The sequence below is a fragment of the Bombus vosnesenskii genome, unplaced genomic scaffold (assembly GCF_011952255.1).
Source record: "Bombus vosnesenskii isolate JDL3184/JDL3185 unplaced genomic scaffold, Bvos_JDL3184-5_v1.1 scf7180000013316, whole genome shotgun sequence".
Classification (NCBI taxonomy): Eukaryota; Metazoa; Arthropoda; class Insecta; order Hymenoptera; family Apidae; genus Bombus; species Bombus vosnesenskii.
The window spans coordinates 4,510,824-4,528,773 of NW_022882962.1; the positions used below are offsets into that span (position 1 = coordinate 4,510,824).

Here is a 17,950-nt window from a genome sequence, read left to right on the forward strand (position 1 = left end):
ATATACGAACCTACAAAGTTCGTGCTCACGTAAGCGAAACCAATTGTTCAAGGCCATCCTTGAAGGTGTTCGCTCTCGTAACATCGATTTCTCACATTTTACGCCGAACGGAACGATCTCGCGTTAACGCGTGTTAAATGCCCCTGCCACCGTACAGTTATCCACGTACTTGCACATGAGAAAAAGAGAAAAGATCGCAATCGTAAATATTCGCGATCGACGGTGCATAACGGGTGAATGCAAATCGCGAAGCGGTTACAAAACTTTCTCATGCGTCACCGGCATTCCTTGAACACACGTTTCCGCGCTTTGTCGGTGTGACATGTGTACAGAGCGAGATACATAACAGTGGTCCGACGCGAGCAAATATACCGTTAGTATTGCGAACGGGACTATTGCTTTTCTTCTACGGAGTAGTGTTTCCATTCGAGATGATGAAGCATATTCGAACGATTCTTTCCTACATCCTGTCAAGATATGCAAGAGACGTTGATAAAACAGGTAGCGAAATACGTGAATTTATCGAAAAATTTAAAGGCACGCTACTGGCAACAATCAGAGGATCGTTCTGCGTATTACTGCGATTTCTGTACCTGTTCCCTGCGTCTGCATTTCTTCCTGGTGACTGTCTTAAAGTCGATATATCGATAATACGTCAATCGCGGATTTATACAGAACTTTCTCGCTTCTCAATATTTCAGTAACATCTCGTATCCACGCGTATAATAAAATCGACGATTTCATTTCTGCTTCGAACTTAACAAATTTCATAAAGGATCAAAGAATACGATTGGATGGAAAGACGCAGCAAGGTTACTGTAATAGAAGCTTTCAAGAAGCTGCAATGGCTCTGGTTATCTTTAATTGTTTTCAGCCATGCCTTCAAGTAGTCACGTAGTATAATACGATTTATCGAGACGCGAAAGATGTTGGAAATGGTAGAAAGCAAGGTATAAATGCACGAAAGAACGTTTTTACGATACTTTTTGTATATTCATAGCGCACGAACTGATTGCTTTGCACAGCGGCCGATCGCGTTACAACCTCCGTTTATTGGAAAACACCGGTGAACCAATGATCCTGCGAATAGTGGAAAACAGTCGATGTAACGTGCGTAACAATACCGTGATACGATTAAATATGTACCTACGGCAATTCAATTCTATTAATTTAGACGTGCAAGCAGCCCCGTATTTGTCCAACCATTCTCCCCTGATCAGCCTATTACATCGAACAAACAAGCGCGCCAACCTTTTTGTCACGCCGTACATATTATTTAAACCCGCGTCGATCGAGTTTTCGGATATTCATGCGGCTCGTGGCTACGTTTACAAACGGACCAACCTCGACGTCTTTCGAATGCGCCTTAACCTTTTAGTGGAACAAACTGTAGTTCTTTGCTCGCCACCGACTATTCTTTTGACGAAGGGTGACAGGCCACCTACTCTTCGTAAGCGAAGGGTGTGCTCGATCGAAAGGATCCCCATGCGCGTGTGTTTTCTGTAGACGCGTGGCTCGCGATTGCGTTTTCAGAAATTAATGGCCAGCCGCGGTCTGAATTTCCACGCTCGTTGTATCCGCTGCCGCGATCTCTAAGAACGAATGCGCACGACAGCTTGAAAAATTTATCCAGTCCAACCGGTGTTAGCCCGGTGTGCGCTAAACCGTTCCCAGTCAACCGGCCGTCTTTTCAAACGGATCTTTACAAAAGCTGTCTTTCTCCCCCGAAGCTTTGTCCGAGGCCCCCCGACATACCACAGACTGGAACCTCTCTCCGCCCCTTTCCCGTTCATGAATCTTTGAGAGTTCATCGCGGAACCTGGGAATCAGCTCTGTCTTCTTTTGTTTCGACGGTTTTGGCGTTCCGTCAGCTGGGAACAGGCGTCGGAAGGACGGAAGAGCGATCAATGAGATCTTTTGTACTTATACCGGACTCGTTGATTAGAGATCTCCGTGGGTCCTGAGAATTTGTAGGTGGCACGATTTTAAATATGGCAATTTCGAATGTCATTCATCGAGATGTAAATTTCTGATCGTAAAAAGAATTTAAACGGTAAGATTATAGAGGGAAAAGCGATTATCAACGCGTTAATTATAACTTTGTCCACTGAAATACATAGTCACGGGAGGCCAAGCGTGGTCAATTAATCAGAGTGATTAAGTTTCAACGAATTGATTGCTATTATGTGACTGCAGCTCGTTCTATAGCGAATAAAATTACGCTGAATCAGCAATACAAAAACTGTATTTGCATTTTCTTATTTCCACGATGGCGGAACATCAACGAGTCGATCAATTTTCTTTTTACATCTCGTGTCCATTAAATTCTCCGTCCATTATCCGTGGGAAAAATAATTCTCTCAGGAGCGAGAAAAGCAACAGCTTTAAGCTCCTTACCCATTGGTAAAGAGGTTTGTAACGAAGTCCATTTTTCTCGTTCTGTTTCAGCAATCATGGCGCATTTCTTTTTCCTGGCTGCGTTCTTCTGGCTGAACACGATGTGCTTCAACATCTGGTGGACGTTCAGGTGAGTCTTGCTCCCTTTTGTCTGATCAGCTATAGGGTGCAAAGAAAGAAGATGGGTATAGATCTGTGGCGGAAGATTTCGCCGCGTGTGTACTCTTCCGTGCGACTGCTCTCGAATCAAACGGCTGTACCGCGTTAAGATTTATTTGATCGAACCTTCTTCCTATTTTTTCTTTTTTAATTTTTCTCCGCTCGAAAAGCTGCTGGTTTTTACACACGCCACGCAAACGTTTCAGATATACTTTTTAAAAATGAAATACACGAACAGCCGTCACGTAGCAATTAAGCGTCCGTTTGGTGGACGAGTCCCGTGAACAGGGTGATGAGGTAAAAATTATGAAAATTCGCGAAGCGTAATTGGCAGAGAATTTCAGAAGCGAAACGAGGTTGGTAACGGGAATGTCGAGGCCCCTGTCCCGAAGAGAGAGAGAGAGTAACTCTGGTGGTTTGTGCGTACGCCGTTAATTAACACCGGGTTGCAGGTTATCGACCTGGCCGAGTTTCGCGTTAGCCGCGTTGCCTCGTGTCGCATCTTCGATCAGAAGGCCACCACTCGTTACCTCGCAATTATGCAATTGCCACGTAATTACACAATCTATAGCGCGCTCTTGGCAAATAATTCATCGCGTTCGCGGCGAAATCCCTCGTCAATCTATCGAACAGTGAGAATTATTCCATTACAAAGCTATATGCTTGATAACGAACTCAGTTTCTGGAGCCGTTACTTTTTTCTCGTGACTATACTGAAGCAAATTCTCGCGGGAAATAATCGTTACGCGATATTAGTCCGAACGTTCGATGAACCGTAACTTTGTACGTTCTCATAGCCTCTTCGTCCAATATGCGTTGCATTAAACAACGCTAATGTCGCCTATCGAATTATCATAATTCGTTATTATCCGGTAATAACGGTCGCTAACAGACTATGGAACTCGCGGTTGACCTTTACCCGCGAGAAACGGATAGAACGCGCGCAGCACCTGCGAGAAATTACGTCTGGCGGTATGTTTCGCGGTGAGAACGCGTTACAGCGAACGTGAACGCGGGTGCGAACGTTGAGGTGGTTAGAACGATGATCTCCACCGGAGTAACAGCAGCAGATCGTTAGTGGCCGGATCACGTTTGACTCGAAGGATCGAAAGGGGACGAAGCAGGCCGTCGCGTCGTCGCGGTGAGAGATGGGATCAAGATCACTCGGTCGACTGGTTAATGCGATGCAACACGGTCGCTATAACGGGCCGTCCATCTCTTCTTCTTCTTCTTTTTCTTCTTCCTCTTCTTCTTCTTCTTGTTCGTCGATTTTGTCAATTTTTTTTTCTTCCGATACTGCCGAGTGGCTCATTTCTCACCTTTTTCTCTCGACAGCCTTCAACTTCTTTTGTCTCTTCGTTCGTCTTCCAAGTCTTGCTGCTCGTGTGCCATTGTTTCTCTCCGTTTTTATCTCTCCTTTGGTTTTTCTTTCTCTCTTGTCGAGTTGTAACATGTAAAATATTTCGCTTCACTAGCGAGATTTGTTCGATCGATCGCGTATTTCTCGATCAGGTTTCGGCGATATCGTTTACTAATTTTGCAAAGTCGTCGAGGTTTTTCGCAATAATTAAAAATTATTCGGTTTTGAAGAATTATGTAGCCGATCGTTATTTAAACGTTCGCGGATTTACAGCTTAAAAAATGCGGAGCTTCAGAATTTCAGTTTTAAAGTTTCAACGATTCGAAGATTAAGAAATTCGAGAGTTTAAATTCGGAGAGTCTGTTATTTCATTTGTAATTTACGTTAATAGCTACATTTCACTACGGGCTTATCTCCGATCTACCATCGCGGTGTTACGCGGTACACTGCATTCGCGAAACGATTCAAAAAATAGCTGCTCCGACTGGATGCATCCGCATCAATGACTCCGACTTTTCTCTGTTCCCCGAGCGTTGTACTTTTATCAGCGATTTTCGCGTGGGATGCACACGGCCGAAACGTGTCAGCGACACGTGCGCAACCCGTTGTATCCACTTGTTGAAGTGTCACCGACACGTTGCGTTCACGCTAGCTGCTCAGCTCCGTGATTTTCCAGCCGGAAAATTAGCCCGGTGTCATTTACCGCTGTGCAGCCGCGTTTAGCGCGATGCATCCTGTCGGATAACTCGTTTCATCCACAGTTTTCCTCCCGCTGCAAGGTCATTGCTTTCATGCCGCTACTTGCTTGCTTCGTTTAGGTTTCACAAAGATTCGAAAGGAGCTTTTCACAGAAGAAACAGTGACGCAACCTGGAAATAACTTATCGAATTTAATTAGCAGTATTATGAGAGTCTTCATAATTGGACGCATTGAGCAACGCCGGCAAAAGGTACGACTCTAGGCTGCTTGGAGAACGATTACGTCACTGACTAGTCTATAGACTGGTACCTCTTATAGATTGGCCATCGACTGAATTTCTTTGTTTCTCAACTCATTACCCCCTGAGTGGTTTAAGTCCATTAATCCTTACGTAGGCAATCAAGCGTATAAGGAAATCTCAGGTTTTGGTATTTTAAATCGGTGCATAAATTTCAACGTAGAGACATTCACGGAATAACGGTCTAACATAGTTTTTAATATTTTAATAATATAAATGCAGATACGAATCTAACTGTTCGTATTATAGAACTGGGTCAGATTGGAACAGACTGGCTCAATAGTCTTTGGTCTTGGTGTTGTCTTTGATATCGATTACGTTTGAATTTCGTTATTTCTCAACTTACTACAAGCTGTTTAAACTGTCGCGTATGTTTCGCTGCGGAAATATCCAAAGAATGGGAATTCGAAGTTTTATCCTTCTGAGAGATACAGTTGGTGCATTCGGTGATAAGGAAATAGCAAGTACAATTAAGTACAATGTACAAGCGCGATAACCCCGAGCGAATAGACGATTCCATCGCGTGGAAATTTATGCGCTTAATTGCTGACTGAGATAGCTGGTTTGATGCGTCTGAATACGCTTGCTTCTTACACCAAAGGTGAGCTCCTCGAACTTGCTCCTTACGACTAGTCGCGCGTACGCCTATTTTCCGAGAAATTCTTCAATTACCTAACATCTAGCAGCTTCCCACGGTCAGTGCAGTCGTTGCACATAGACGTTCATGTAAGAGAACATATACGAAGTCTTCTAACAGGGTTGACCTCGTCGCTCGCAATTCCTTGCTACCGCCGATGCTTCTGCTGTTGCTGGTTGCGCTCTCGACTCTCGGCGGTGCGTGCACTCAACGAGAGAGCGTTCCTTCTCTAAACGAATTTGCATTCTAGAAGCGAACTGGTTCGTCGAATGATTCGCCTGCGAGAATCAATGAGAGTGTCCTTTTATGCTTGTTCGCGAGCTTCTCGGAGATTTGGCGAATTTTCAGGAGAAAAATTTCTCCAGGAAGAAAGCCAGAAAATTTTTCGTTGCGAAAATACTTGGCTGCGTCCACGTTAATTTCTCTTCTCAGGGTAGAAATCAAAGAGATTTCTGAAAGAAGCTTTTCTAATCGGTTTCGATCGCTTCGAGAGTTTGGTCACGAAGATCGAAAATATCCTTCGAAGGCTTAATGGAATTCGGTCGAGCGAAAAAGCAAAGACTCGTCTATGAACTGGAGCTACGGCACGATCGGTCATTGTCAGCAACGAAGAAACGCCTAATCTCGATGCCTGCCTGCGAAACAATGCAACGACCAGGCCGCAGGCACAGGACAGAACGGAGAACAAAGGCGGAATGTGTCGTCTGAGGCTCGTGGTCAAGTGTATTAGCCTGTGACGGTGTAAGTACGCGTTCGTGTCGGTCGTTAAGGTCTCCACTGTTCTCGAAGAGTGGCTCATTAACTTCGTTTATCTCGTCCCCGATAGCTGCATCATGGACTCCACTTCTTTGGCTACACAAGATCGTACTCCCCCGCTGCCAAGTTAATAGCATTCACAAAATTCTAGATAGCGAGGAAATTCCTAACAAAATTTGCACGTCGAATGATTTTCGTTTCTATATTTCCTTCGACGATCTTTTCTTTTTCGTTCTTTAGATACTTTTAGATTGGAATTCATACAAGAGCTTTGATATCAAAATTTATACACATAGCAAGTACAAGTTAACCCCGAATAAGAATTAATTCCACTCCCGCTCAGAGATCAAATAACTGTCCTAAGATTTTTAAGTAGAAATATAGAAATGGGAATAATTTTCGAAACCCCTTTGAGATTTATGATAACTTTGCGATCGAATTCCCTAGAATATATTAATCGAATATATTGAATTAGTCCGACAATAGTCTCTCGAATCACAGAAACTAGAACGTTCTGTTCTAAGCATTAGAGCGTCTTACGTTTTATATGATAAGATCGGCCCGATACAAAGTCTGGTATACTTCGAAGTTAGTATTGCTCGAGGCAATGGAGATCTATATGCATAGATTCATCTTGCGCTAGGTCAAAGATCCGGAGCGTAGTAGTCGGAGCAGATGGTGAATTGATAGAAACGAGCGGAATCTGTAATCGGCGAAGTGGTCGTTGCCAAGATTCGTTTTCATAACGAGAAAGTTTACTTGCGTCGGGCGTGTAACACCGTCGCCCGAAGGCGATACCGGCAGAGTTGGCAAGCATGGCGGCGAAAAAGTACGAGGAAAAGGGAGTTTCGGAGACGCTTCGGGGACGTGATCAAGAACACCGGCCGGTCTGTCGTGGCGCGCATCCCAACGAAGCTTGATTAAGGTCCCTTCTGTTCTCGAACACAGTAGCTCATTAATTCCGTTATCTCATTTTCTGCAGTCACCGGATCTCTTGACCAGTGGATCGAATCAATTGCCCTCGTGTCATCCCCCTCTGTCGAGGGTCTGAAAAATCCCAAGAAATTTTCATAATATCGTCCGAGAAAGGCTCGAGTCTGTGCTTCGGTAGCGACAGAGAAGCGATCTAGTCGGTCGGTTATAAATAGATTAATTCTCGTTCATCGACAATTTGTTAGGGCGTCAAGTTGATGCCAACAGGAGCGTGACCTACATCCACGCGATGTTGGCTGTACCATGTTTCTAGATGAATTTCGTAACGAACATGTAAGTACGTTCAACCTATATTATGATCAGATTTCGTATCAACTCGTTGTTTGTACTTACGTCTTTCTTAAGCGTCGTTTTAAAATCAATCTTTGTCGCGTATCGTTCTTGGTAGCTATCCTCCAACTGTTTCCAACAGACTGTCTTTTATTGTACGAACCTTCGTCAAATCGATGACGAAGTTGATCTTTGCTACTTCGGAATTTTTGTAAATATCTAAACTTCAGAGATCTAATACGTCGCTTAGCGATTGTTCCGTGTCTTTCAAAGTCCGCGTACCAAAAATTCTCTCTTCGTACGACGAGGTTAACCCCTACAGTCATCGTTCGTGAAAAGGGATTACTCACACCTAGAAAGAAGCTAACTTTCCTGCTTAAAAAGTTCTACAAATCCAATGCAATCGTTTTCCTGAATTGTTCAAACTCTCCGTTTCGAAAATTGTCAGCTCGTTCGGCGAACCGTTTAGGTCAATTCCCTGGGACGTCCGATTAAGTTAATTGAATTAAACGGTCTCCGCGGCTCCCTTTGCGTCCTCACCGGAAGCGCTGCTCGAAACGCCCTCTTCTTTCGTTCGTCCACGTAACACCCACGAACACTACGGATTACCAGAGGATCTTGAAGAGACTTCCAGTTCGATGGCTTTTCAGCGGAAGAGCAGATTCTACAGCCGCGAGCAAATTAGTTTAACCCGGCGAGTAGGTTCGTAGTCTTCCCGGTCCCGATTCGGCAAACTTCTTCGAGGGTTCCTCAGTTCCTCGAGACTGTGGACGTGACGGCAACAAGATATCTCGCTGACCGTCACGTTTGCGGTTGTCCCTGTCGGTTTACCTTGTAGCTCTCTCTCTCTCTCTCTCTTTCTCTTTCTCTTGCATCTGCCTACGAGAAGAGAAGAGAAGCTTCGTGGCCGTCTTGGAAGCGACGCAAAGTCGTTGATCCAGCGAGTCGAGTTCTCCGAGCAAGTTTCGTATACATACTCCGCTGGTTCGACCACCGGACCGGTCCATTTCCCCTGCTCTGTTGACACTTCTCGACTCGACCGAGTTCAAATATTGCTCCGGACCAGCCGGCGCGGCGGACCGTGTCGAGGACAGCGTCCACGTGGTTCCCGAACGGAGCTCGGTTTTGTCTGTGGGTTGCTTTGAAGCGTAGTATTCTGTAGTACGAAATGAAAGATCATCGGCCAACAGATACGTGTTTTACTTTATTCCATCTTCTTCGAATGAGGTAAGACGCTTCTGGATAATATAGTAGGATTAAGCGAACATTTATTTTCACCAACTTTGATTCTCTTCCGTGCCAGTACTCCTGCGCGTAGCAGGTGAGCTGAAACGTGGAGTTTAATTGCCAATCGCGTTAAACATCAGACAACGCTACCATTTAATCTAAATTCAGAAATTAACGGCAACGCAACCAAAACGAACCAAAGAAAAACGTAACGGGGTAAATATTTTGGTTAATATCTATTTGGGTATCTGGAAAATGTAGGGAAATGTAGGAATTGAAGGAGGTTTCAGGATCCTTCGGTAAAGATATCGAAGTTATGGTTATAAATAATTAGATTGTATCACATTAACGTATTTTGTTTTGGTACCATTATTAAATGAAATTAGATTTCTGCGAGTTTATTCCGTGGGAGATGCTTCGAGTAATCGGAAAAAGTATTTCGGAAAAACGATATAATCTCGAACTTACATGACCAGCGGTACAAGGAAAGTTTGAGAATTTTGTATTTCATTTATTTAGATCACGGTCGTTTATTTGAAATATCACAATCGGAAGTAGCAAAAGATTAAAGAAAAGCGACGATATAAAAGTGATTGAAAAATTCCTCTTACCATTGACGTGTCTATCGAAAGAGCATGATTCGATCGATGTGGAATAAAATTAAAAGTAGGTGAACCAGGTATAAACCGAGGATCTACGGGGACTCGCGGTGAAAGTGTTTATAATCCATCAGCGTAGCCGGGACCGCGCCTATTTCTGTTCGCCATGGCGATCGTACTAATCCCCGTGGAAAAATTTTCTTGGCACGGACCACGGGATTCGACGGAATCGCGATCGCCAGCCTCGATGGAGTATATTCGAACCGACACCGAGGTATCCGGCAGTTCGTCGAAGATCTTAAATAAAACAGGAACAATTTGCGAAGCTTAAGACACGGTCGAAATAATTTTCTATGAATTTATCGCTATTCTTCGCCCTTTCTGAACTTCAGAGGATGAAACGAACCTCGCGGAAGCAAAAGGTAAAGCGTGAAAGCTCTATGAAGCGAAAATCAAGTCGACTCGGCGAAACTGTCTCGAAACGAAGTTATAATTCGAGGAGCGGAAAGGAAGAAGCAATCGGTGATGTCTGATTGGAGCCCAATCTAAATATAATCTCTCGTTTGATACACAGTAGCCGTGGGTAATAGCATTACTGCAGATTACTCGTTACGGGAGCAATCTAGCGACGAAGCTCGAGGAAAATCGAAAGTGTAGCGGATTCGCAGGAAATCGGAGGAAAAGATAATCGAAACGTCGAAGGCGTAACCGGACGTCCGTCGCAACGACTTTGACGGCAACTCGTTGTTTCTTTGCTATTTCCATCTGTCTTGACTCCCTTTCTCTCTCTTTCTCTATTTCCTTGCCTGTCTCTTGTGGCAGGGATCAGCGAGCTCGCGAGGTTAACGACTTGGTCCGTTGCTTCTTCTTTTCCTTCGTCCATGGCACTACGCTCGTTACGCGTTAGATAATGCATGCAAATTGCATTAAGTCAACGTGACTACCGGTTCTCGGGCACGGACGATGTAACGTCGCGTCGTCCAGCTCTATCTTTTTCTGGCTCTACCCTCCTAGTCAACGACCTGTCCATGTAAAGATAGGACGAATCGTCAGCGCGTTTACCGTTGCAGTTTCCAGGCCAATCTATTACGCCGACTGTCAGCCAGCTCTGAGTGTATTATAGATGTTCCGTGAGCCGGCCAGTGAATCACTCGAGACGTTCAGAAACATCGAAGACGAGATGCAGCGGTGGCACCCTTTGAACGGAGACTCTCGTTCCGACTCGTTCGCGTGTCGCGAGTCGTATTCGTTGCTCGCAGTTTCGTCGAATCTTGGCTCGCTCTGTTGGTCGTGCGGCTTCTTTGCTCGTCGTGCTTCCTCCTCGTCTCCGTGGTCCTTTCACGAGGTCTCGGCGTGCAATGGACGCGCGGGCTCTCCTCTCTCTACAGGCTTAATTACTTCGGAGGCAGAGATACCCAGCGTTGGTAGTCAGCTAGTCTTGCTTGAGACTGTAGACGGGAGTTCTCGTTTTAATGTACGGCAATTAGGAATGCCTCGAGCGCGGTGTAGATAAATTGCCAAGTATTAGCGGGTAAATTGCTACATTTCGTTATTGCCGCGTAATAATGATAATCTGCGATAATTGACATTCGCCGGTGGATGAGTTATCCTGCGTCGATGCGTTTACGCCAGTTCTCCAATTATTTCCTCTAATTAAATCGCGAGCAGATAGAGCAACGGTAGGGTTGGTACATCGCGTGTCGATCAGAGGAGGAAATTACGTTGGAAATAAGAATAGTCGAAAGTGAAGATTAACCATTTGAAGCAGCGTCCTGAAACTGATGGTGAATTATCCTCAAGTGGTACTCTACTCTGGTACTCTACAAACTACTTTCAACAGTTTTTCGTAATTTAAGTACATTTACTATTATTACTAGATATTCTGCGAGAAATTTGACGATGCGCAAAAACAGATAACACGTCCACAATATACAGCTTGTGATATCCGAAAGATATCACCGCGTACGTTCTATTTTGCATAGACGTTTCCAATCTGTTTACAACCGACAACGTATCTACACAGAAATATTTTTATTAAATCATCACACAATGTCCAAAGTGAAAAGAACCGCGTAAAATACAAAGTTTCAACTTCAATTCGACATAAAATTGCAAATAATTAAACTTCGATTTCTGTAATTACTGCGATGCTGGTAAGAAGACTAGCGTAAGAAACGCAGGTTTGTTTATCGGCCGAAAGTGTCTCGTACACAAATAAAACAATGTAGCAAAGGAAAGTTAAGTAGACGCGAAAGAACGGTTCTTCGCTGTATTAATGTACACTTTGATTGTCTCCATTTGCGTTCGTACGGTGCGCCCAGCAAAATCTACGTTCGTAACTCTGGTGTTTTCTGGTGGAACTCGACGACCTATTCGTTGTTACGCACGGCCATTAACTGGCAGCCGTGTGCTCGGAATTACTCGAGTGAATCACGCACGCCAGTCCGGATGTCGATGAAACCGGCTTCCTTTAGCCCACGTTACGTCTGTACCGATCGTGCGGATTATTCTATCGATGGAATTTCAATCCCCGCCGTGTTAATACGCTCGACGATACGATCTTTGTAGCCAGGGTTATTTGCATTTTACCTGACCCTCGATCCGCCACTTATAGATCTTTAATAGCCACCGTGGGCGTTGATTAAAAATACTCGCACGATGCTAAAAAGAGCTGCCACGTTGTCGAAATAGACGGACGATGATCCACGATTAGCGGAGAAAAAACAGCTTTAGGTGTTTCGAATGGTTGCTTGTTCGAGAATGATGCAGGAGATTGGTTTCTAATCCGTCAATTCATTGCTCGTTTGAAGCATCTTCAATAATCTCAACGAATAAAAAGGGTAGTTTGGAGATCGTAGATAGAATTAGAACTAGTAGATCAAGTTAATAGGTTTTTCTGATCCATACAAGGTACGATAGAAAAATAATGAAACTAAATCTATCATACTCTTATCTACTGTACGGATATGTATCAAGAACTACAAGTATCTGCTAACAAGAATTTTGACAAACGAAGAAATGTTAAATTCGTGTTATATTCGTGTCCAGAATTAAAATTGAAATTGAAAATTCAACATCAAAATAGTGTTCAAAGTATTTTAAACGCATGTATGAATCTCAGAAACACTGTATCAAGTATCTCGGAGATTACTTCAAAACTGTCGTCTTGTCCATTAAATGTCTTACTTCTTGTTAGCCTTGTTACTTTCTTATCTCACCATACATCGAGACAGTCTACGGTCAGAAATCGACTGCCTAAATTAGGAATATTATTCAAACGCAAAAGTTTCACGACGAAAAGCGGTAAGACCTATCAAGAAAGAACTGGAGACGGCCAAACCAATTACTTTGGAACTTCCATCTGTCCAAACGCGGCGCAACGCCTTTAATTGACACGGCGTCACGCACGGTACTCTCCTCACGAGGATCTGGTAACCATCGGCTGCTAACCACATCCCGTATGAACGAAAAAAGCACCGTAAAAAACCCCTATCCCCTGAACAACCCCAGCTTAACTTAACCCAGACCCGGATCTGTTAGGCAGATACGGTTCTCCCTCAAACAGAATCTTTATTTGACCGAGTCGTAGATATCAGGCTGGCGACTGCAAACGTCGTTTACAGATAAGAGAAATTACCAAACGGCCAAAGAAATTGCTTACGGCCAACACAGAGTTGTTGTATCGCGTACGTCGTGGTTGTTAACACCGTTCGAGTAAATCATGAATGGTCGTTAGGATTTGGACTATGGTTCCCTAGAGAGTAAGCTTCGAATTTCTCGGGGAGCAGTGCCAAGGAATTGCGCCCAAGTTCGTCCATCCCCTAGACCTTTCTCTCTCTCTCTCTCTTCCTCTGACCTTTGGATATACGCGATACATCTTTGTTCTTGCTCGAGGACTACGTAATGCTAGACGTTCATCCGTATTTTTGGTCGCCAAGATTTCTTGCTGGGTACACGTTGCTGGCATTTTTATTGACCGTCGTTGAGTCTCGTTTGGACCTGCTTGTACGTGTTTTAACTCGACGCTAGAATTTTATTAACCCGTTATTGCGCCACTCGTTCTCCCGAAACTGGTTTCACATCACCTTTACCGGCGAATAAAATGTACAATTTGTGTCAAAGAAATGTAGGAGTGTGTGAGAGGCGTATCGAAAAATATATAAGCGAAAAGGTATGCTTGAGTGAAAAAGAGGGTCATTCCAATTCTCAAATATATATCGTTGTAAATGTAAAAAATTGTTCAGAAAAGTTACGATAATTTTAATTACACTCTGCCAGTTTCAGCGTTACAGCTGACGGACTTGTGGAATGATCGTTTCATCGGTACGCTAACACGTGCAGATACATTCGTAAAAGTTTCCTTCTTACCTGTCTTCGGTCAGATTGCGTGCTCCTAACAATTTAACTTCTGCTTTCTCCAAGCAGACTTAATGAGACGTCTCTATCGTACCTGAATCTTAAAACGCTCTTTACAAGCGAGCGTTTTATATCGTCGAGAAAGGACATCTGCTAGCCATTCCGTTACTTCGTTCCATTCGAATCCATACAACTTTCGCGAATGTCATCGGTTAATACAATAATCTGCGAATAGAACTTCTACGTATGCTCGACCGCATGTAATCAAAGGATTAAACCCCTGTTAGCACACTTCCATTTGGCATCCGATTAGCCGGCTTTCCCCTGATATCGCTTTATATCTAATACGTATGCGTACAGGCAAACCAGGAACAATAGTATCGAAAGTAGTACCACCGTGTGAACTCGTAACTCGTGACCGCGTCGTTGTCGTTTTAACAGAGTGACTAAGTGTTAATACGTTTAGACGATCGTGGCTTCTCGTACGCCGTTAATCTCCAATTCCTCCCTTCGTTTCGTTTGCATACGTCGACCTACGGCTAATTAACTGTTCACGGTTACACAGTTTCGCCATTTCGGTATTGAAGCCGACCGAATGGCCGTCCTAAATTTCTCCTCGTTATCTCTTTCGCGCTGTTCACATCGTTATCCCTGGTCGATCTGGACGAGGATGGCCCCCGACTCGCTCGTGCATGGTGGCGAGACTCTCTCGTTACACGCATGATTTGCGCGCGAAGTGAACACGCGTAGGAGAGGATCAGCGAGGAGTTGCATATCCTTTGCATCAACCTTCGTCGAGTTTTTCTAGTCCTCGAAACGGTGTCTCGACAAGGGTTCGACAGCGATGTACTTACGCGGAATTCCTCCAGTCGTTTCTTTGCCGATGTCGAGAAAATGAAGTGGAAATTTAACGAAGATGTAATGAATCAAAGGGTATCGTGTTTGCAAGTTACAAAATTTACACGAGACATAGGCAAAATTGTAGTTCAACTTGATCGTGAATCATTGTACACTACGGGCTAAGAGATTCGAATCATTACGACTTATATATCAAAGTATTGTCATCTACATGTATTTTATAGCGTTAATCGAAAATTGCAATCATCTCGGTCGTTTAGACACTTTTGGATAATACTTAAATACGTTGCAATTATTGCATCACTGTGTTAGTAAAATATAAATATTCATATCGCTCAATGAGATTGTTTTTCAAGTAAAATAACAATTTTGTATCTTTCGTCTTCTGATTCAGAGAATGCCCCCAAAAAATGGTCACAGTCATCTTGCCCGCCAAAGTATTAATACCAAAATTTGTAAAATTGCAATGCTGTAAAACAAAGTGAGAAGGATTTAGAAACTAAGAAAAATGATCCCTAACTTCTGAAAGGTCGAACGAACTAAATGAAAATTGCGGTAAGACCGGTTCAGAGAGACTTAACCTTTAGTTGCCTGGAATAAATCGCGAAAGATCGCGAGATAATCGGACTAATTATTGTTTCATATCCGGCAATTTCGAGCACGCTGTGCGTGAAATGAATCAAGTCTGGTTCGATAAATCAGTACGGGGACGAGTTTCGGTGATGGGGGAAAAGATAGGCGAGCAGATCAAGACTCGTCCTACACGCCACCGTACCGCGAAAGAGGCCAGTCGATGGAATTACGAGAGTCCTTCGTTTATAAGTCTCTGTCTGTGACAGTGAACTCTTGGAGCGTGACATTGTCACGGATCGTGTTGCACGATACGCTCATCTTCCGTAACCGTGGCTCGTGATTGCGCACTTAGCCAGTCAGCCGAGGTTGAATTTCAACCGGTGCGAAACGCTTCGCGATACCGCTACCAGTTTTCTACGATTGGCCATTAGATGGTTTTCACGGAACTTGATTGAAACTGATTGCAGAGTCGTTGCACGATCGGCTTTACTAATGACGTTTCTTCTGGTATTAGATACTTGGAGATATAGAGACATCGTCGCCATATATCGATCGAGCGCCGAAGATTACGCGTTAGAAGTTGCTAAACGAAGTCTGCTCCAATTGCTACAATTTCTTTCCGTTTTGATTTAGGATTTAACTTTCTATTAATTTCACGCATAAGTCTTTATTAATAAGAAATTAAACTTTTTTATAAATGCTACGTTACATGCGTTTATCGACTAGGAATCAGAAACCGTATCACAAATTCATATTACAAAACAAGAAATTGAAGAACCTACGTAATAATAAATTTATCAGGAAGAAAGTAGGAGAATGTTGGTCTTAACGTTAACACACTTCTTCAATTAAGCTTTCACTTAATTTTACTTGCTAACACAACAGTTACTCGAATATGCATTCCCCTTTGGTAACCCTCACATTTTTCACGTACCGCGGTTCTTGTGTCGAAACTATTCGCACTCGCGAAACTTCAGAAACCGTGGACGATCCTTTGACAAGATTTTGGAAACAGGTCAAGCGACTCTCGGCCGGCACAAACGCGAATCTTGTCCAGGCTCGTAGGCTCGTTTCTTACCGGTCGCAAACTCGGTAACACGGTAACGCGAGGGCACGAGGAAGCAGAAAGTGGGATGAAAGAGCGGCAAAACGGTGGGAGAAGAGAGGGGCATGTCGATGACCCCGGCCTCAGGCTGCACCTGCATCACCTGCGGCCAGAGGCAACCCGTCGACGGAACTCTGACGATCGTCGCCGTTCGACCGTGCGGTGAACTTGATCTTAACCGTGAAAAAAGTTGCCCGGCCATCTGTGCCACGGAGAGGAGGAATTTCAAGTGGCGAAGCGAGCGCGTGGAGCTGCGAAGGACACGCGATCGCATCGAAGAGCAGAATGCAACGCGGAATTCACGGATTTAAGCCAAGCGTTTCCTCCTTCGTGCGTAAACATCGCCACCCATATCTTCGTTCGTACTTTCGATATGGCTCATTAACTGCTTGCTCTCTGGCATTCTAAGAATTATTTACCATACGTGGTTTACGAATTGATTACTTCCGGTGATTTCTGTGTGGTACTTGGATACTGTGGAAAATTACAGGCTAAGTTATGACTGGTAATTTGTTGGCATTTTTGTAAATAGATCTCGGCATCGTGGGTAAGCTATTTCGCGACCATTCTGTACTGGATATTTCGTGAAATTTACATTATGTTATACATAATTGGTAAATTGTTGGAACTCTTGCGAATGCATCGTGGGATAGAGAGTAAAGTGCAGATATGAATTATGACATTTTTTTTTATACCATGGGAGGTTTCGTACTTCAGATTCAGGAATTAATGCATCATTCTATAGACGAAGAAGTAGACGATTAATAGAGTCCTCGAGCTCTCCAGCGAATGCTATAGACGTTCTCTCAAAGATGATTAATGCCATGCGGTGGTAGGCCATTTAAAATACCATATATACAATCTGTCGATACGTAGGTAGATGAATAGTGCAGAAAATCACTATGCAGAGTAGCGAAGGAGGTAGAGTATTCTGGTGTGTATAAGATCGAGGCCGAGTTACCACTAAATTAACACGTTCACAGTCCCGTGACCCATACGCGCCTCTCGGAAATCAAACTGATCAAGTGCATCGAGGTTAATATCGTGTACTCTAGCACCAAAATGAAGACATTTCCGAGAAACACGGTCGATCAATTTGCTTTCATTCGCAATCAAAAATCATATACTCTTTTCACATAAAAAACACGAATATTCTGCTTTCGTTTCTCTTTCGATAAGCTTCGTAGAATACGTGTGCATCGTACAACATGTTTTTCGAAATATTATCGAATATACGTGATATTATACGATACCTGATATTATATGTATCTTTGGTTACCATTAGGTGATTATTATATCGCAATGGACAGAATTCATTCTTCTAGTACAACCATCCAACTGCCTTACTTTTCCATATTAAATATAACAAAATAAATTTATCACACCATTGATAGACAATGTAGCCCCATCGAGGCACGTGTATCATTTTTCTGAATGTATAAGAAACAAGAGCTGAATATGTGTTATCGAACACGTGTTGAGAAACACGGTGTGAATAGAAAGATAAAGTCTCTGCCTCTGAATAATAAAAGTTTCCACTTCTGTTCCACTTACACCTCCATATTTTATATTCTTTTATATTCTACATCTCATTTATTCCAGCGGATGAAAGCGGCCAGCAGTTCCTCCGGTTGATATTGCGTCGTTTCCTGTTCGAGGTAAC

General features: G+C 43.5%; 1 protein-coding gene across 1 annotated transcript in view; it reads left to right on the forward strand.

The window, feature by feature from the left end:
* LOC117235434 (probable G-protein coupled receptor Mth-like 1) overlaps window positions 1-17,950 on the forward strand; it is a 153,662-nt gene that overhangs the window by 55,215 nt on the left and 80,497 nt on the right. Inside the window, exon 4 of the mRNA XM_033497446.1 lies at window positions 2,449-2,527. Coding sequence (XP_033353337.1) covers window positions 2,449-2,527 — 79 coding nt within the window. The remainder of the gene's footprint in view (window positions 1-2,448; window positions 2,528-17,950) is intronic.